Source organism: Megascapheus bottae, chromosome 23 (genome assembly GCF_031878675.1).
Source record: "Megascapheus bottae isolate mThoBot1 chromosome 23, mThoBot2.hap1, whole genome shotgun sequence".
NCBI classification, from domain to species: domain Eukaryota; kingdom Metazoa; phylum Chordata; class Mammalia; order Rodentia; family Geomyidae; genus Megascapheus; species Megascapheus bottae.
In genome coordinates, this window is record NC_143531.1 from 12,028,750 (window position 1) to 12,050,842 (window position 22,093).

The 22,093-nt window shown below is 36.1% G+C and overlaps 1 protein-coding gene across 1 annotated transcript in view; it reads right to left on the reverse strand.

Annotated features, from left to right (window-relative positions):
* Positions 1–2,744: 2,744 nt before the first annotated feature.
* Positions 2,745–22,093, reverse strand: part of Arhgef38 (Rho guanine nucleotide exchange factor 38) — a 76,844-nt gene continuing 57,495 nt past the window's right edge. Inside the window, exons 8-14 of the mRNA XM_090356569.1 lie at positions 18,034–18,138; positions 16,491–16,631; positions 13,287–13,598; positions 9,765–9,908; positions 8,330–8,528; positions 7,958–8,217; positions 2,745–2,955 (exon numbers count right to left, since the gene is read on the reverse strand). Of these exons, the coding sequence (XP_090212695.1) occupies positions 2,770–2,955; positions 7,958–8,217; positions 8,330–8,528; positions 9,765–9,908; positions 13,287–13,598; positions 16,491–16,631; positions 18,034–18,138 (1,347 nt within the window). The 3' untranslated portion in view covers positions 2,745–2,769. The remainder of the gene's footprint in view (positions 2,956–7,957; positions 8,218–8,329; positions 8,529–9,764; positions 9,909–13,286; positions 13,599–16,490; positions 16,632–18,033; positions 18,139–22,093) is intronic.

Below are 22,093 nucleotides of genomic sequence, written 5' to 3' on the forward strand. Positions count from 1 at the left end.
TCCTAGCCACTGAGGAGGCTGAGATCGGAGGACTGTGGTTCAAAGCCAGCACCAAACAACGTGAGACTCTTATCTTCAATTAACCACTAGAAAATGGGAAGTGGGGCTGTTTACCAGGGTAGGACGGTAGCTGAAGAACTCAGGGACAATGCCCAGGCCCAGTGTTCAAGCCCCATGACACAAAAATTAATAAGTAAATAAAAAGAGAATTAGCTACAAAATTTCCCCTTCATTTTTGGTCAAGAAAGTGTTTTCTGAGAATCCTGTTTTATACAGTGTTAATTTTTATTTATTGTTATTGTTAGGGTGATGTACAGAGATGTTTCAGTTACATTTATCAAGTAAGTAGTGGGTACATTACTTCTTGAACATTGTTACCCCTTCCCATGTTTCTCTCCCATGTTCCCTCCTCCCGTCCCATACAGAATTAATTTTTCATGAATAAAGCAGGCACTGGCAGCTCATGCCTGCAAACATAGATTTTCAGGAGGCTGACGTCTGAGGATCACAGCCAGCCGGAACAAGAAACTCTATTAGACTCTTATCTCCAATTAGTCACAAAAAAAAAAAAATAAAACATCTGGAAGTGGAGCTATAGCTTAAGTGATAGAGTACTAACTGTCCTTGAGAAAAAAGCTCAGGGACAGCATCTAAGCCCTGATTTCATGCCCCAGGACTGGCACACCATAAAAGGGAATGTAACAATTACGTCAACATGCCAAACCTTAATTCATATGCTACCAATAAAATTATCTTTTAAGAATTTCTTGAAGACATACATTTCATAGTTCTCCTGGTGGTTTATTTCCTTGGTGACCAATAAAATATCTCTGGATTACAATATTTAATGTTAAACAAAATACTTTAAAAAATAAGGGTAGTGTATTTTTTTTTGCCAGTCCTGGGCTTGAACTCAGGGGCTGAGCACTGTCCTTGGTCTTTTTCTCAAGATTAGAGCTCTACCACTTGAGCCTCAGCACCATTTCTGGCTCTTTTTCTATGTCTGTGGTATCAAGGAATCAAACCCAGGTCTTCGTGCATGCTAGGCAAGCACTCTACCACTAGGCCAAACTCCTGGCTCAGGGTAGTGTAACTTTTGTTCACCAAGACAATCAGGGACTGCAGTAAGTTCCTTTATCACAACTCAAGCTTAGTAGCCACCTGTAGCTCTGTGTTTTGGTGGTGTATATTCTTCAAAAGTCACATCAGTCCTAGGGAAAGATCAGTGCTCTTTATACATGTCTTCATTCTTTGAGGAGTCTTGTTTAAAACTCATATGTATATATCTATATAAATGTATATATATGTATATATGGGTATGGATATACGTGTGTGTGTGTGTGTGTGTGTGTGTGTGTGTGTGTGTGTGTGTGTGAGCGCGCCTATTATTTTGATCTTTGGGCATATTCATGGCTCCTATGAGTAGCAAGACTGAATTTCTTGTATCTTTACCCTGAGCAAATAAGCTTACTTGCATTTTTAAATTGTCTTCTTTCAGCACCACTTGAAACAAAATTTCATGCAAAACAACTCATCTGTAGTCATTTTCAGATGAATTATTTTACAAAAAGTATTATACAAGTAAATGTTCCTTTTAAGTATCTTAAGAATTTAGAAGGCTTATTGAGCTGAAGAGCTCAGTAGCAATGCCCAGGCCCAGGGATAGAGTGGTAGCCTTGAGCTGAAGAGCTCAGGGACAGTGCCCAGGCCCAGGAGAAGGGTGGTATAGCCTTGAGCTGAAGAGCTCAGAGACAGCACCCAGGCTCAGAGTCCAAGCCCCATGACTGACAAAAATAAAAATAAAAAGAATTTATAAAGTTGACTCTGTGTGTGTGTGTATGTGTGTGTGTGTGTGTGTATGTGTGTGTGTTGCCATCATCTGTCTTCTGAGAAATAGCTCTATTTTGTTACATGCATTCCTCAGTAATATTAAGATATATAATACAAGTCAAATAAATATTTCAAAGTAAAAAATCAGGTCTTAAGTTTTGATGTCATATTGGCACATTTCATATGGGCAATGAAACCTTAATTTGATTTTTTTGTGTGTGGATCATTGGGCTTGAACTCGGCCTGGATGCTGTCCCTGAGCAATTCAGCTCAAGGCTGCTATCCTACTGTTGAGCCAGGCCCCACTTTCCATTTTTCTAGAGGTTAATTGGTGATAAGAGTCTCAGGTGCTTTTGTGCCCAAGCTGGCTTTGAACTTGATCCTCAGATCTCAGCCTCCTGAGTAGCTAGGATTATAGGCTACCACGCCCAACTCTAATTTGAGTTTTTAAAAGAAGCCATAGAAGTAAAAGGTAATCTTTTTCAAAGAAGCTCAGGTTTACACATATGTGTGTATGATCTATGTTATACACACATAAACTACATAGCAAATATGTATACATAAATGTATGAACAAGTGGGAAACATAAAAATAAAGCTGAAGCAAAACATATAACATAGTAAATGAATATTGCAGTGAGGAATATTGTCCTTAGAACTAGACTTTCATGATGTTAAAAGAACAGACACCCTTTCACAAGATCTCTACCTTGTAGTTCATAGTTGGAGCGAGCCTGAGCTCTGTTAGTTTAGTATTCCCTACAGCATGTATACAAATGAGAAACAATGCTATTAATAAGTATAGTCTACCTTAAGATCTGATACATTAGTTAATGCATTTTGGAGGTTTCTTGCTTTCTGGTTCAGTTTCAGGATGTCAGTTTTATGAGGTAGTCAATCAGTACCTTGCCAGGAAATGAAGGTCAGAGGCTTATTTTTCTTAAGCATAAGTCATCTTTCCAAGGTAGTTAGCTGGCACATAGCCTTTCTGCCCTTGAGCTTCCGCTAACCACCACTCTTTATTTCCACTTAGATCACAAAATCTAAGGATATGGACTCTTTGGTACTCCTGAAGGCTGAGTTCATGGTCACTCCGAGCTTGAAAGGCGTGAACGGCATAGAAAATCTAGAAAACAGAGAAGCAAGCGATATTATTGGAACCAGAACTTAAATTTATAGAAAGCCATAATAAGGCTGGTGAACTTTTAGAAATGATGCTCAAATTTTATTTTTTAAATTTTATTTTATTGTCAGGGTGATGTATAGAGGGGTTACAGTTACATTAGTAAGGTAGTGGGTACATTACTTCTTGAACATTGTACCCCTTCCCATGTTTTTACTCCCACTTCCCCTCCCTCAAATTTAATTTTTAAAGTTATATTGAATAGCTTTTTCTGATGGAGTTATTTAGATAAAATATTGCCTAAGTAAGAATGGAACAAAATGAATCGTTCTTATTCCATCAGAAGGTGCTTAAGTTGTTCATGCTTTATAAAAGCAATTTTGCACTTGTTTAATGTTTTAAACGTTAAGTTGAGTGCTGGTGCCTCACACCTGTATTCTCACGAGGATGAGATCAGAGGATCTTGGTTCAAAACTAGCTGGGCCGGAAAGTCCATAAGATTCTTATCTTCTATTAACCACCAACAAGCCAGAAGCAGAGGTGTATTAAGTGCCAGAAATGAGTAAAAAAAGCTAAAGGACAGTGCCTGGCACGCACTCACACACAAATATTTTTAATGTTAATTTCTTTTTAATTAATATCATCTTTAAGAATCTTCTCTGCAGAAATAGAAAGACTTTCAGGTACTTTTACACAACAATATTACTGTAATATCTATGTGTGGTGAAAAGGGGGAGTGATATAGGACTATATTAAAAGTTTAGCAAGAGAACTAAATTGTAGGATCCTCAAACTAGGGAAATTTGTAGCCATTAAAGTGGTGAGTTCTAATATTAATAACATGGAAAGTGCTTAGAATTAAATAGCAAACAAAAAAGTATGAAGTCAGGTGACCAATAGATGCCCGAAATTCCTATGTAATTTCTTTGAATTGGTGATAATTTTTATTTTTACTTCTTTCTTCTTTCATTTTTCAAGCTTTAATAATCACATTACATGAAATTTATAATTTCAAGAATGATAAGTATAAGCTCAATGGTTTCCCTCATTTGTCATAATCAGTAGAAACCTTGGGCTCTCCTAGCAGAGATTTACAATAGAACAAAACCTAGATACAGAAGGCCATATTGTATGATGCTAAATGAAAAGACCTCCAGGATATAGAAACAAAAGCCATATAATGAGTGATTGTTGTCCTTAATGTTCTTTTGCTCTCCCTTGGTTATCTCATATTGTTAACAGTATTTTACCTTGTTATCTGATATATTGTGTATATGTGTATTTGGTTATTTGAAATCGGATAAGGAAGTGGGGGAAACAAGATGAGGGGTGGGGGTGGGGGGAAAATGGGGACCAAGACATTAGAAAGGGTATCAATGTTTGTGAAGTAGTGCACCTTCTATCTGGTGAATATAATGTAACCCTTCTCTTAATTACAATTAAAAATATATAAAAAATATTAAAAATGTTGAGTGACCTAGAAGAAAATAAAATGTTTTGTACATGATTGCAATACTTATTCTCAAACCTTACAAGAACAATTCATAATTGGTAGATGCATTGGAAGCCATAAAATAAATATTTAGTCCATCTTCCTGAAAAATCATTATACACATAATAAAAGCAATCTTTAAACCTGAGCAATTACCTGACATTTATATGTTTGTTTAATCAAAGTACAAAGTACCCATTAAGTGCCAGATATTATTTCATCATAGTCTTAAACTTTAGCTAATAAGAAATGTCAACAAACAGGAGTAGTATGTCATTCACAAGTATAAGACATGAAAACAATGTGTAAGAAAAGATATACAAATTAACTTCCAAAATTGGGGGCAAATGAAGTGGGCTCTGGGGAAGTAGGTAATGTCATTGAACAGGAAAAGAGACTTGAAGGACTACATATCATAGCTTGGGTTATTAAGTCTTAAAATGAGATTTAAATTTTGGAAAACTCCCAGTTCCATTGATTGTGTTTGAAACTAGCATTAGCTGCTCCTCAAGAAGCATAATCATAGGGTTAGTTAATATGAGTAGAAGAGCTCTAACTATAAATCCTGTACTTGGTCCACTTCTAATAATGCTTCAGGAACCAAATTCTTGTTCTAGCAAGGATATGCAGAGTGTGTTCTTATAGAAAGGGACTGGGGCTTTTTAATATGTTGCTACTGTTTTGTTGTTGTTATTGTTTTTAGTTTGGAAAGTGAGAACTGAGTAGATTAAGAGTGGACTACAAGATTGGTCCGTGAAAGCATTCAAAATGATGAAGTTCACTGTACGCACAAACTGAAACGTTGATTTGAACACTTTCCTACAACTACTTAAGGAAAAGTTTTTTTAATTTTAAGAAAAATAGAAACATGGCTGGGAGTTTGGCCTAGTGGTTAAAGTGCTTGCCTAGCATGCATGAAGACCCGGGTTCGATTCCTTGGTACCACATACATAGAAAAAAGCCAGAAGTGGTGCTGAGGCTCAAGTGGTAGAGCTCTAGCCTTGAGAAAGTCCAAGGACAGTGCTCAGGCCCTGAGCTCAAGCCCAGGACTGGCAGAAAAAAAAAAAAGAAAAATAGAAACATTCAAAGGTGTGAAATCTGATAGATCATACATTAGTAGTCATATCTTTTTGCATCTTTTGTAATTCATAAAAATAAATAATATGCATGTTTTACCAATGCAACTACAGGTTTTTCAGTGTATGTTTTATACATTAAATATGAGTTCTCAAGAAAAATAAAGTACAAAATTATAGTATATACTTTTGATACTTTAGATGATTGTGGCCCAAAATTTATTTAGGATGATAATTTTTTTCCATTTTTATATAACTTATGTTAAATGGAGGCATATACTACATACTCAAAATGGAAACAAATCTGCACAAATACAGACTTGAGATCTTTAGTGTCTTTTCTCTTTTTTATTTTTATTTTCATTAATCTTTAGATGTTTTCAACCTGTCATACATTTATGAGCTAAAATATTTCTCTTTACTTTCAATATTTTAATTTTCTTAGGGTGTATTTTTTAAACTTTAAATGTTAACATTTGGTCCACATGCGTTAATTAAAACATTATTAACCTATACCACAATCATATAATCCTCTTTTCTTGACATTTAATACATTATATTTTAGTTGTAGTTTCTTTGTACTTAGTAAAGCTCTGGCTTACTTTTTACAATTAGTATAGATGCAACCTATCTCTCTTCAATATTTCCTTTTTAAAAATGACACTGTATTATTGACTTGCATTCAATTTATGACTCACTGAATCAAATCATCAACAGTATATGTAATATTTTTGACAGGCCTGCATTCCTTATTCTGTATTTGCACATTTGATTTTCCCTACTATGGTGAGCCACATTCCTGTCTTCGCTGCATATTATTTTAATTTCATTCTAATCGTCAATTTAGCAAAAAAATTGAATAATTCAATTGAATATTCAAAATTGAATAATTCTTTCTAAAATTAACATGCTTCAAAATTAACATTTACAGTATTATATCATTGACAGTTCCAAAATCAAATTACTCTATGTCATGAAAAATATTCTTCTGTGTCATGCTTGAAAAATAAACTTCTACATTCTTCATTTAACAATTACATATGTGGGGGTGGTAGAGAAAAGGAGGGAAAATGTGTGTTTTCATTAGACAAGTAGTTTTCATCAAGAAATCATTTTAAAGATAGATAAGAAAAAGGGAAAAATAAGAAACTATCAAAATGTTATATTCTTCTATTTCCTTCCTTCTTTCCTTCTTTTTTTCTTCCCTCCTTTTCTTCCTCCTTCCCTCCTTTTCTTCCTTCTTTCTCTCCCTTCCCCTTCCTCCTTTCCTTCCTTCCTTCCTTCCTTCCTTCCTTCCTTCCTTCCTTCCTTCCTTCCGACCGTCCGTCCATCTGTCCGTACTTTCTCCTTTCTGTATCACCAACCTGAAGTTATAATAAAAATGGAATTATAGGGCCAGGAGTTTGGCCTAATGGTAGAGTGTTTTCCTAGAATGCATGAAGACCAGGATTCAATTCCTTGGTTCCACATATATAGAAAAAGAAGCTGGAAGTGGTGCTGTGGCTCAAAGGGTAGAGCTCTAGTCCTGAGAAATCACAAGAACAGTGCTCAGGCCCTGAATTCAAGGTCCAGGACTGGCAAAAAATAAGAGTTATAACAATAAAATTTCTCCAGAATATTTTACTTCAGAATATTTTAAGCTTTTTTATATCAATAAATAGTCCTCTAAAGCATTGTTCTAAAGATTAAATACATTATGATACACCCAGTCACATCTTTAAAATACTTGGTAAATTATGTCATGCTAGACATGTACCATCATTACAACAGTATTTGAATAACATAAAGGACTAGACCATAGTAGCAAAGCAACTAATTTGCTGCAAGTCAAAAATGTTGTTTCTCATATCAGAAATGAAAAGAGCCCTGGTTCTCAGATATTTAACTGCCCTCTATAATTGGATTTAAGCCATTATTTAGCTTAGTCTTCTTTTGCAAAGTGCTAAGGACAACATGCTACTCACACAATTGTCAGATATTGTGAAATGCTTTGCATTTTATGTCAGGATTGGTGCAATGAGGAATGATTCGCCTCTGTTACAGAGATTTAAATTCTTTGCAAAAAGAGTCCACAATCTGGCCCGGAGTTTGGCCTAGTGGTTAAAGTGCTTGCCTAGCATGCACGAAGACCCGAGTTCGATTCCTTGGTACCACATACATACAACAACAACAAAAGCCGGAAGTGGTGCTGAGGCTCAAGTGGTAGAGCTCTAGCCTTGAGAAAGTCCAAGGACAGTGCTCAGGCCCTGAGCTCAAGCCCAGAACTGGCAAAAAAAAAAAAAAAAACAAAAAAAACAAAAAAAAAGAGTCCACAATGTACATGCAAATAGAGAGGGAGAGTTGTCAAAGTTGGCGTTTTCTTACACAACAACATGCGAGCTTAGAGATATGTCATTTGATCAGCCAGGCATTTTTACATCAAGGGTTTGATTCCTACCTGCTCATCAACCTCTTGGAAACTGTCACCATCAGTGCCATTTGTTTCCAACTTTCCACAAGTACCACTCAGGGATGAGCTGCTGTCACTTATGCTGCCTTCTGGAGTACCTGTGACACTGTCAGTAGCTGGCCGTGAAGACACAAAGAGACTGAGGTTGTCAAAATCCTCATCACAGAACCTGTTGTCAGCATCCACCTTCTGCACTTTTGCTGGATTGTAGGGTTTTAGGAAGGAAGAATATACATATCCTTTTTCAACTGGGAAAGAGAGAGAAAAGAAACACAATTCAAGGTCACAAGTGCACCTTCTCAAAACAGGCTTTTATAAAAGCACACAGTTCCATGAGGAAGGGGAAGAAGAAACCCTTACTTCCTGTGTCAACAAGCCACCTGCTGATACTCCCCAGAGGATCTTTCTGTTCCAGCACAGCCACCAACTCTCCTTCCAGAAGGTTGATGTCAAATTCTTGGGTAGCATTACACTTGCGTTTGGCTTGGTAGAGTTCCTCCGTGCTGTATATGGATTGAAGTTTGGAGCGATGCATGTCAGTTTGACGTGGCACTTCTTGCTAGGAAAAGATTTGGAATCTTGTTTAGATGGATATGTCATCGAGTCATCATTGAATTGGTAAATATTGCTTATCTGAAGATTGTTTTTAATTTAGGAGTTATATGCTGATTGACATTACGTTTGAGGCTTAGATTAGGCTTAAGTTGTTTTTAAAATGCAAAAAAGAAATCTTGACAGATTTGTTCAGTGAAAAATTCCCAATAAACACATGAGGGCAGTATTGTAGAAAAGAAAGAAAACTGATGCGATAATAAGAAGAGGTTCTAATCCCTCGTGAATATAAAACAACATTTTAATTCTTCGCTCTTTTTGGATAATCCCATACATACTAAGAACTTGAAAAGTGTTTGATTTATAGAGATTTATATTATAGAAATTTAGCATATATATGTTTCTCCTTTTGAGAAATATTACATAATTAGGCTGGAACCAAGAGGTACAGGCCCTTCATAAGTTCTAGTAACATGTAACTTTTAAAAATAACCACTGTCTCTGGAGCCTGGGATACTTTATGTATGAAAAGGATAGTCTTTATGAATTATCTTATCAATAAAATTTCTAGTCAACAAATATCTATTGGTCTTACTTCTTGACAAGCCATATTTTCGGAATGTTAGGAATGCGTCAAATCAGAGACAAAATCGTGATGACAAGTGCCAGTGGCTCACGTCTGTAATCCTAGCTACTCAGGAGGTTGAAATCGGAGGGTTGAGGTTTAGAACCAGCCCCAGCAGACAAATCCAACAGATTCTTCTCTGCAATCAACCAACAGAAAATGGGGAGTGATGGAGCATTGGCCTCATGTGAAAAAAATACCCACTTGGTATTGTTCAAGTGGTAGAGTACCAGCCTTGTGTGAAAAAAACCTAATGAGAATACAAGGGCCTGAGTTCAAGTCTCTCAGTACCACTGAAAATGATTCCAAATACAGAAGCAAATGATAGGATATTAAAATGAAATAAGGGGGCCGGGAGTTTGGCCTAGTGGTTAAAGTGCTTGCCTAGCATGCACGAAGACCCAGGTTCGATTCCTTGGTACCACATTCATAGAAAAAAGCCGGAAGTGATGCTGAGGCTCAAGTGGTAGAGCTCTAGCCTTGAGAAAGTCCAAGGACAGTGCTCAGGCCCTGAGCTCAAGCCCAGGACTGGCAAAAAAAAATGAAATAGGTGGAAAATATTATAATGTGATGATTTAGACTAGGTCCAAGTGATATCACAAATGCTCCTAAGCTCACCAGAATCTGCATAGGCTTTTTCTTTTCAAAACTAAGTTTCCTCTCAATAAAGTTGACACTGTTGTCCTTTACAAAATTTAGAGTGTGAACTTCTTCCAGTACTCGATTCTGGATCTCAGAGATGCTTGAGACCAAGAGTGGCACCTGTGGTACAAAAGACAGACATTGTTTCCAGATAACTAGGTAATGGCACTGGGCATTAAATTTACTAGACTGTGAATCTATGATTCTATAGACATAATGTTTTATTACATAGATTAATATGTATATATGACATACAAACCCTCAGCCTAATTTTAATTATGTTCTAAAATCCAAGTGCCAGTGATTGTATATAGAGATTCCCTTCTTGAATATTTGTTTGTTAAATATGTCATTTGAAGTATGATGTAAAAATCAATGTTAATAAATTCTTTAATTAAAAAAGCAATAAAAAATTTACTAGAACTGTTATGGTAAGCTGAGAGAATGTCAGATCTCTGAAACTCCTGCAAGAATGATACAAATATTTTAAAGTTTTAAACATGAATCAAAGGAAAATAAGATTTTTAAAAATGGCCATAAAGACTTAGGAGAAAGACCAAGGAATTAATGATAGTGAATACTGATGCAGTGGGAGACTTGGCAAGGTTAAAACAAGCAGCACCAACTAAGTCATAGATTCTTTGACATATTTCTCATCAAGAGGGGAAATCTAGGTTCCTAATTTTCAAAACTAAGATGACTTTATTGTTCTTTCAATTAAAGGGCCTAGGGTATTAGTAATCCAATCTAGGACATTATACATTCAATATAAGTACCCTATCACTAAGCCTCTTCCAGTTAAGGTGACCCCTTGTGCTGACTTCCATGAAAAATAGAAAGTTGAACTATACAGAACTGTGGGAAGGTAGTGTCTTATGTTTCAGATACGGCTACAAAAAAAAAATGCAGTGATAGCTAACTTCTCTTGGGACACTCTCTAGAGGCCTTTAGTCATGGTAGAAAGCAATCTAGTTGAACTATAGCCACCTTTTAAAAAGACCATATTAAAAGATCCAAAAGAGAGGTCTTCAGAGCCCATCTGTTCCATTCGCAGCTACTTAACTCTTCCATGATTATCGCATCACCAACCTGACACATGCATCTGTGAGATTTAGAGGTTATTCTATTCCCAGTGATTATTGGACTGTAGCCTCACAAGAAACTTGGAGAACAACTTGAGCTCAGTGAAGCTGTGGAGCTATGAAAGATAAGAATACCAATAACTATATTACCATATTTATTGCAATTTGACTAGATTTCCAGATTCCTCATCATTTCCATTGAGGTTGGATAATTATCTCTTTCCTACATTGGCAGAAAAGAAAGTTTCTGTCTCTGCAAATGATAAAACAGAATCCCCAGAATAAGAGACATTAGGTACAAATAAGGGTAGGTAACCCAAATTGTGAAAAGAATAAGGGTACAAATAGACATTAACTCTAAAACTCACACTACCACCCCTAGTAGTAGCCCAGGCAGAAGACCTGAAGAGGGCTGGGAGTTTGGCCTAGTGGTAGAGTGCTTGCCTAGCATCCACGAAGACCCGGGTTCGTCATACATAGAAAAAAAGCCGGAGTGGTGCTGAGGCTCAAGTGGTAGAGCTCTGGCCTTGAGAAAGTCCAAGGACAGTGCTCAGGCCCTGAGCTCAAGCCCAGGACTAGCAAAAAAAAAAAAAAAAGAAGACGTGCGGGGAGTTTGGCCTAGTGATATGAGTGCCCGTCTAGCACGCACGAAGACCTCGGTTCGATTCCGAGGTACCACATACATAGAAAAAGCCAGAAGTGGTGCAGTGGCTCAGGGTAGAATATTAGCCTTGAGGAAAGCCCAAGGACAGTGATCAGACCCTGAGCTTAAGCCCAGGACTGGCAAAAAAAAAAAAAAAAAAAAAAAGAGACTTGAAGAATTGTCATTGGATGTTTTGACAAGCTAAATAGAAAAGACTTAAAGACTCAATGATCAGGATGTACCCAAATGAAATGACTGATTATTCAATCAAATAGTGAGGCTTATAATTTACAGTTCCCATCTATATGCTCAATGCTTTCAATTGTTCCCTAACTCTTCTTCAGTGATGAACAAGAACACTAGTCTTAGCAGGCATACCTTTAACATGAGAGAACCTGATTTTTTTAAAAGGAAGAAACTTGTTTCATTAAAAAAAAAGAGAGACCTTGAATGTTCCAATTATAACTGTAAATAGAATCACAAATGAGCTAGATGTTAAAGTAGAAAATTTCATAGGAAATAGAGCAAAATTGTAATGAAATTGAAAGTAAGTAGGAAGGGCAATAAAATTAGAGTTACAACACAGGAAGCAGAGAAAAATAAGAAAGACAGTGAAGTCTGTATGTAGTTTGCTTCTATGTATAAAATTTCAGGTTAAAATGATATTACCAAATATCAAGCACAGCAATATACTCAATAATATTAAATTTGGGACTGGTGGAGGCAAGGAGAAAATTGTATGACCATCAAGGGATACAATAAGAACGAGAACAAAGGGTCAGATGAACTTCGGAGTTCTCCACAGAAACTGTGAAAATTAGAACAGAACAGAAAAATGGAGTGCTCAAACTCAAGAGAGATCAACTTCTAAATCCAGTCAAACTGTTAATTCAATGTAGTGATAGTGTAACATTTTTCTGAAATATAGATTGTCCATTATTCTTTCTCACAGAGCTGCTCACAAAAAGGTTTTACCAAAATCTTCAAAAACAAATAATGTACTATTATTATGATCACTTTATTCATATGAGAAAATGGAAATCCAGAAGGATAAATGATATTTGCCCAGGGTAATATGGTGATGCCTGAATATTAGAACCAAGTGCTCTAGTACCAGTCTGTTCTCCACCTAGTATTCTGACTTTAGAACCTGAGACAGGAGCCAAGCGCCAGTGACTTCCCCTGTAATCCCGGCTATTTGGAAAGCTAAGATCTGAGGATGATGGTTTGATGCCAGCCCAGATAGGAAAGTTCATGAGACTATTAACCCCTAGTAAACTACTCAGGAAAAGCCAGAAGTGGTGCTACGGCTCATATGGTAGAGCGCTAGCTTTAGTCATATGAGATACAGCCTTTAGGAAAGGTGTATGAATGGTATACAGAATCTCCAGATTGCTTCTTACAACTTCTTGTATATTACCTCTTAAAAAAGACTTTAAAGGTTAAACTTTACAAACAAAAAACATATAAACCACATAACAGAACCATTTTAATGATAAAGTTCTTCAAACTTTTAACCTTAGTCTACTAGTGATTTCTCAAAAACAATCTTGGCATTTCTTCTACTGTGAACTATAATGAAAAAGTTTTAGATCATTTAAAACAGAAACTAAAAACATGTTTTAAAAAAATCAAAGTTGGGATCAAGTGGCCAGAAGACTATTTGGCTGGCTTCATTTAAGTGGCATATGCGCAGGGCCACACACATGTACATGACGTCTTTTGCATGGAATTTGGAGAGGCCCAGGTGGCCCTCTCCAGGGCTGTGCTTACCGGCCCATCTGTGGAGTAAGCTCGCTGCGCCCTGAGCATCAGGTCCCTGAGGAGGGTGATAAAACTGCACAGGCAATTCAGCAGAATCTTCCGAGCAGCCTGGTTGAATGGTTGGAGCTCTTCCACAAGCTGAGCGTTGAGGGCCTCGTACTCCTTTTTGGCCAAGTCTGACTCATCTCCTGCTGACCGCTGCAGAAAGCTATTATAGTCCAGAAGCTTGTCATAGCGTTTCTGGATGAGCTTCTGAGGCCCCGGGAATAAGGACAACAGGGCTGTGAGGGGCATGAGGACGTGCTTCTGCAAGAGAGCTGCCTACCGAAAGAAAGAATAATTCCATTGCAGACAGCAGGTCAGCATTTCCCCTGACCACCTCAGTAGGCTAACCTCTTCTCTGCAGAACTCGGAAGAAGCAGAGAAGCATCCAAATTAGAGGGTCTAGCTAAGCCTATTCAAGGACTATTTGTTGACAGCAACCGATAGTTGGCTGTATTTTCTTCCTTCTACTTCAGTCCCAAATGCTTGACTATTCAAGGGTTTTTGTAGGAATGGAAAGCACCCCCTATTCAAATGATAGCCCTCTGAGATAAGCATTTTATTCTCATAACAGAAACAACTGGAGTTATCATTTTCTTCTCTAAAGTACATTGAACAATTAAATTGATGCTGATCCTGTATCTTGAATTGTTGTTACATCCTTAGGGCGAAATCATTGGAAATACACTTTATATTAACACTCAACTCCATATCAATAGTGGGCCACTCTGTGTTGAACTTCCTCTTCTCATCTTCCCCTAGATTCTGAAATGAAATAATGTATTTTCCTATTTCACTACTTTACCCTTTATCACATATACAGGTAATACATGATTACAGTAATTTGCAAGTAGGTTTTCTTTTTGGTATAACCCAAAGATATCTTCAGAAAATCAGTATCTGAGCAGCAGCCTGCATCTATTAACTTAAATGGCCTCTGGTAACTCAGTCTCAACTCATGGGAAATCCAGAAGAGTAGGAAATCAATCTTTTATTGGCACCACCAATAACCAACACAGATTAAATTTGATGTCTAGTTTATGAAATAATCAATATACAGCTGCACACTGCTTAATGAGAACTTTAAGCAAAAAATCTATTTTCTGTATCTAGGATGAACAATTGTGTTTATAACTTGGCTGAATTGTACAGGCTATATAATCACAATGATATATATAAATACTATATATAATGTGTATATTATGTACATACTATATATCATACATTAATACATATATATATGTCCATCCAGTGATTCACAGGTACAAACATTTACCAGTATGCTGAGGACAAATAAGCAGATTTTATTTATAAATAAATAGAATTTTATTCATGGACAAAACGTTATACTCTATCTCATAATCTAATTTGTAGATTTTATTCATAGATTTAAAAATCAACTGCTCTGCGTTTAGACAGATTTTTCATTCTTCATAACTATTTGTCATCAATAAAGTGTTAGTTTTATATTAAACTTTCTGATACCTTAATTTAGCCTAATTAATCACGTTATAGTTTTGTCAAAGTTTGAAACTTTCTAAGCAGAAACTATATAGCAAATGCTCAGAGGGTGCTCAATAAATATTGACTTAATGAATTTGAATTAACCTAAAGAGCAAAATCTAAGGATTTTTCTCAAATGTAATTAGACTAAAAACGACATTAAAAAGTAACTATGAAAAAATAAATAAATAAAAAATAAAAAAATAAAAAGTAACTATGCATTTTCCATTAGACCTATGACTTAAAAATGATTGTCATCTATCTATTCTATTATCCATCTATCTATCCATCTATCCCTGAATGACCAATTATTTTCAGATGCAACCCTGACTTTCCATTTCACAATTTAAGAAAAGTAAGAAGCTTCAGAGTGCTTTTCTAGAATGATGAGACTGAATCATTTGCTAAGGTATGCAATATGTGTTGTTTATCACAATGATTTGAAGTTGGGACACCTTACTGAGGTTTTCAGCCTGATAAGCTACCACTGAATGCTAAACATCCTGCAATACAAGGGCCTTTTATAAAGTCTTATCTGACCCAGAACACCAATTCATGCAAACACAAAACTTACATCATGATGAAGGAGCCTACTAATCTTCCATATAACATATAAAATGCTATTATGACATAATACTTATAGTAATGTAAGACACTAAGTTAAAATTAATGTTAACCAGACTAGCTTACTGCCCTATTCTTTTTTGTTTTGTTTTATATATTTTTTATTGTAATTAATAGAAGGGTTACATTATATTTGCCAGATAGAAGGCACATTAATTCACGTACATTAATTCACGTACATTAATTCACATACCCTTTCTCATGTCTTGGTCCCCATTTCCCTCCCCCCCCACCCCTCATCTTGTTTTTCCCCCCTTCCCTATCCAATTTCAAATAACCAAATACAAATATATCCAATATATCAGATAACAAAGTAAGATACTGTAACAATATGAGATAATCAAGGGATAGCAAAAGAGATGAGAGATAATATAGTAGGTTAAGGACAACAATCACTCATTATATCTTACTGCCCTATTCTTTTATTTGACTCAAGCATGGTTTTATGTTTGACAGAAGTCATAGGTAACAGATATTTTATCATGGAACAGAAGAACTATCGGTTATGTAAAAGTTCTTTCTCAAGAGGAAGGTTTTGCTGGTTAATGCACACATACTAATAAGAGTCCTGTGCTCAGAGAGAATCTGTGCTCTTTAAGTAAGGACTCACGGCATTCCAGAGGTTCCTTTTAGAAAAATCACACTTTCCAACTTAGTAAAGCCCTGGTCTGAACCTCAGTATTGCTCCTAAGAATTATCAGCAACAACTAAGGGACAAGTCTAAGGTTGTCTTAAATTTCAATTACGATTTTTAAAAAAATCTTCACTAACTTATTTTTTAAATATTTTAAATTTTATTTCAAAATTTTAAAAATCCTCTCTTAAAATCTAATAGAGAGAATGATGGAAGGATGACATTGGTCAAGATACACAGTATTCATAATTTGACTTGTTGAATTGCAACCCCTTTGTGATACTATTTAAAGTCTCTTCATCTTGATTTTAGTGTTTGCTTTAGTGTACACTCCAGGAGAATACTGAAAAGCAGCTTTCATAAAATCCCATGACTTAATCTGTAAGTATCTATGACTGTAAATAACTTACAAAGTTCTGACAAGGATTTAGGGCATTACTTGGGGTCTCTGATGAGTTTTCCTCCTCCTTCTCCTCCTCCTCTTCCTCATCTTTGTTGTGTGAAATCTCCTGGAGCTGTGTTACACTCTGCAGAGCAAAGGGCACAGCTTCCTGTAACCAAACAAAAAGTTAGAAAAAGGACAAGTTTTGAAGTTGGTATTAATTAAACATATCCTGAAGGTAAACTTCTTCACCTAAACCTCCATTTATTTCCCTGAGACAAAAAGGAAAAAAAAGGAGCTGCAAAAAAAAATTGTGTATAATCAGGCCAAACGTGAGAGTCTATTTTTCTTTTCCTTGCCTCAAATCACTTTCTCATAATCTTTATGAAACTTGCTTTAGCTAAGAGAAAGCTCTGCTCCGTTCTCTCTTTGTCCATTTTTAGCACTCAATTCCTCTTCCTTATTTTAGAAATCACTCATCTTTGATTTAAGCACCAGCTTTCCTTAGTGAATGTAAGAATCTCTTTAACAGAAAATGCTTACATTTTTTTGTTGAAAATAAAAGACTTTCCTTTAAATGTACCTAAGAGGTATTTTCTCCCTGAAAGTCACATTAAGGACAGGTTCCAGCTGCCAGGTGGATGCTATAATTATGATTGAGGTTTTTTTTAATGGAAGGCAGAGCTCTAGGAAGAGATTAGAAAACTTGATTGCAAGAATCAGGCTTTGCATCAGATCACAAAATAACCAGAATTGCAGCCAAAATGGTTACCTGTCCTCACAGAATATGAAATCTTGTTTCCAAATCAGTGCGCTTGTCACCTTAATCCTTTGCTGGTATAGCATCTTATCTAAGTGTGCAAACATCTATTTCCCAAAGTAGATATCCAAGAGAAAAAAAAATGTCTGAAACAGGAGGTCATGGATTACCCAATTTTCACGGAGCTCTGCTGTTTTCTTATGTCTCATAATCTTGGCCTTTGTGAAGATTTCATTAAAACACTGTGTCCTCAGGAAGTCCCATAGAAGAAACTCCTGACTTCTTTGTTCATTTTTTTTTATTGAAAACAGTTGTCTGGGCTCCGATTGCTTTGCTGAAATTGATGACCGAGAGGGTCACAGCAACCTCCAAAGAGACTGAAAACTTGCGTAGATGTTTTTGTCATGTAACATGATTGTGTGAGAGAATTTATTGTGGTTTTGTATTTGTATTGTGATTTTCCTTTATGCTGATTTTAGTTACTGGAAAGAGCAAAACTAGATAAATGACAGCAATTTCTGCCTCTTGTACAATTTTGTGAGTGAATTTTCCTCCATTATAAAACAGACTGGTGGTTCGTGTAACACTTGCCTAAGAAAAAGTATTTTGGATTGTGGGTAGAGTAGAAGAGGTAGGGTAGGGTTAAAGAGTAAAGCCCACTTACACTGGCTTCCTTTATGACCATTCTTCAGAATTTCAAATTTGACACAGTCAGTTTTTATCATATACATGAATGAAAGATCACATTTTATAATGATAATAGAAATCAATGAATTCTTATAGAAACACTGAAAAGTTGTGTCTCACCTACCTGTATGTGCTGAAGACAAAATGAAATGTTCTTCACACAATGTCTCACCGTCTTCTCTAAAGCTCTAAATAGCTTTTCTTCTCTGTTAAAGGTATTATCTTTTACCTACAATATATATATATATATATAGTTTATTTTTGTAATTGAAATGACTTTGATCTTTGAGAAATAGTACAGAATATACTGGCCCAGCATTACAAAAATTACCCCTGATTGATATGAAAAATCTCCACATAACGTATTTTCTAAGGACACAACAAACTTACACTCAGTTACTATTGTAAAGCTGTGTCATGTCATGCAACTTAATTTGCTGTTGCTCATTTTCACAGTGGCACCTATGTCACAGCAGTTGCAGGATTGTAAAATGTTCTCTGCATTTTTTTGCCAGTCATGAGGCTTGAACTCAGAGCCTAAGCAATGTCCTTGGGCTTTCTCAACACTAGCACCTTACCATTTGAATCACAGCACCACTTCTGACTTTTTCTCTGTACGTAGTACCAAGAAATCAAACCTGGGTCTTCGTGCATGCTAGGCAAGCACTCTACAACTAGACCAAAATCCCCGCCCTCTGAACTTTTTTAATAGCACATACTATGCATATATTCAAATTATATTACCTTGCAGATTTATAAGATAGCAAAACTTGATCAACTAACTAGAACATATTGTTTTTCTTATAGGAATCATTTCAGTATATTTTACAGGGCTTATTTATAAAATATTCTTAGGTCCATAGTTAAAGAAACGTGACTATTAACTATTCAATTTAATATAACCTTTCAATACGAAGAATTTATCTAATCTTATTTGTTTCACTGGGGAACAATCTTCAAAGTTAAGGTAGGAGTCATATAGGTTTAGTTTATGGTTTTTTTTTGCCATGTGATACTTACTAGCATTCAGATAAATGTGGCTTTTATACGGTTTGGGCATTTTATTAGAAGACAGATATAGTGAAGTTGGAGGTGAACATTTTTCTTGGCAACCAAAATGGTCTTAAGGCAAGCTCAGACCCAACCTAGTGCTGGTAATGCCTGAGTGGACATGCAAACTAATACTCCCTCAAATAATTTACTTTGACACTGGTAATACTTGTAATTTATTTTGGCTCTCAATTTCACCCAGCAAACTTTAGAACTTAATGAACAATAATGATAGCATGTTATTTCATTTTTAAAACTTCTTATTATTTATCTAGAAAACTCCTTATGAAATAGGCTGCAAAGTTCTTTGTAAGACACAAAACATCCAGTGCCCTCAGTCTTGGGATCTCTATGTCCAACTTGATCTGGTATGGAAAACAATATTCTGGGACTGATGGATGGAACTGTAGTTTCCCGAGAGCCTTTACCTTGCATATATTGTCAAGGACCCAACCTAGGTCCTTGAATCCCATGAATCTAATATGGGAGGTGCAAGGATTGCACTGTGAGAAATATTGCCCACGACTCCTTCCCTATAACCAAGCCTTCCTTTCTCATGCTGCTTTACTAAAATATGCTACCATCCTTTTCCTGCCGCATAAAATTTTCTTTATTTTGGGGGCTGGGAGTGTGACCTAGTGGTAGAGTGCTTGCCTAGCATGCACAAAGACCTGGGTTCGATTCCTCAGTATCACATTCCTCAGTACCACATACACAGAAAAACCTAGAAGTGGTACTGTGGCTCAAGTGGTAGAGCTCTAGCCTTGAGAAAGTCCAAGGACAGTGCTCAGGCCCTGAGTCCAAGCCCCAAGACTGGCAAAAAAAAAAGTTTAGAAACTAGCTTCAGTGTCATCTCTTCTATGACTTCTCCCCACACTGCTATTCCTTCCACTGTAGAAAAATTAATTCTCCCTCCTGTGTGCACTTATAACCCTAATTGATTATTTAAACAAGTCTCTCCACTGGATCAATGTCAGGTTTTTAAGATTAAATATTTTTGTCTTAATAATAGTAGTTAGCATTTATTAAACACTAATTATGTTTGTTTCCCTTGCTCGTTTTAATTTTCATATAACTATGGAGTGAGTAGATATGGTTTATTTCACTTCACAGATTAAAAAATGCTTTAGGAGGTCACAGGTATTATTAACATTGCACTGGATTTTTGGGGTATTTTTGTTGTTTGTTTTGTTTTGCTTTAACTAATAAACCCTACACCTCTGAATTAAGTTGAACATGTGATGCCTTCTAGAAACCACATTTCCCAGACTCCTTTGCATCTAGAACTGCCCTTGTAACCGGGTTGGGGTAAACAGGATGTGAAGGAAGTGTAATTTTGAAGTCTTGGGCTATAATATTGTCCTTGGGACTTGAATGAAGATTTGACAATGTCCAAGCTTTAACCAGGCAGATAAAGACACTACACTGGTGAAAAATACTGCACAAAGTCAGGGGAACCATTTTGGAAGGATCTTAGGAAGCAGAGCCCATCTGTTCCCAGAGAGAAAAATAGTTTCCCAGCTTAAACTACTATGCTTTGAAATCTCATTGCAATAGATGCATGGTCTTTGCTCTAATATGGTGGAGGGGTGGGGATGGTGTTTAAAGAAACACTCACATTAATTAATAGATAGAAGTAGGATTCAAACCATGCAGCCTGAATTTAACTTACTCACTTCTGAATTTCTAATCTCTCACTGTGTTCTGTACCTGAGAGCTCAATACATGTATGATGAATTGAACAGAATCTTCCTCTTAGGTAATAGCTTTATACCCTAACTCTACCAATATTTCACCTGAGCTGCTGACAAGTGCAAAATTGATTGATTTGAGATTTATCTCTTCTCCAGTCCAGCCTATGCAGCTGATTTTCTGATTAACTGTGAAATGCTTCATTGCTGACAGGACATCCTCTAAAAAGATTAAGGGGAAAAATCTAATTAATATCCCTTCAGGCTCCTTTAACTACAATTCACTTTTTGTTCACAATTGAAAAATATAATAAGTTGATAAATGTGATAAAGAATATAACAGCTTACCTAAGAGCATGTCCCAAATTAAAAGCTGCTTATTTTATTCAACAGCATTATGTTGAGTCAGAAGCAAAAATGTAGAAGACAATTATTTGAACTCCATACTTGCCAAATTAATTCTCAATTTTATTTTATTACTGTGGCCTTTAGTAGAAATGTCCTGATTGTCCATTCCCTGACCTATCCTCATACTACATACTCCTTTCCACATTATACTTTCCTCATACTACTTTCCACATTATATTTCTCTGTTAAGCCTCTTCTATTCAGTGGATCTAGTGAGCCCCTAGAAAGTTATAAAGAAATGAACACAAGAACAATAACTATCAAAGGTCCCAAGAATGTCCATGTTAAAATTGGTATGGAAAATCATGCCACCACCAGAGAAAATGAGATCAAGGCTTGGAAAGAAATACACTATATTTATATGTCTACAAAAGGATCATTACACATCATACAAGACCACGGGGAGTACCATGTTTTGACCATGTGGCTGAAAATAGAGGCCTAAACTAATGCCTTTATTGGGATTTCCTTGGGAAAATCAATGAAAGGAAGCATAAGTAGTTTAGTATTGCCTACTCTGAGTCTTCCAGGGGCTCTGAGCTACAGAGCTGATTTCTAGTTGCTTGGGTGCCTACCTCTGGAATGATTTAGGGTAAAAATTATTGGCATACTCTCTTAGTGTTAGTGGAGAAAGTGAATTGGGCTCAGGATTATTGGTTTGTATATTTAAAAATGTTCCCAGATATTTTCTTTCTTTAAGAATTTGTTATTCCTGAGAGTGGGTCAGTCAGTCTCTACCAGAAAGACACTGAGTATGAAGAAGTTTTCAGCCTCATGCAAAGCAAGAAGGTAAGTGACACAATGACATAAAATAATGATGATAACAACCAATATATTGCGTGTTTACATACTGCGATAGGTGCATTTTTATATATGTACTATCTCTACTTAATCCTTAGAACTATTCCATGTGTCGAGCACTAATAAAATCCCCAGTGTACAGATATTACATTGAACTGAAGCTATGCCCCCCAAGTCAAATACTTAAATGTTAAGGCTTAATAGCTTCCAAGATCTTGCTCTGTGCTGATTCCT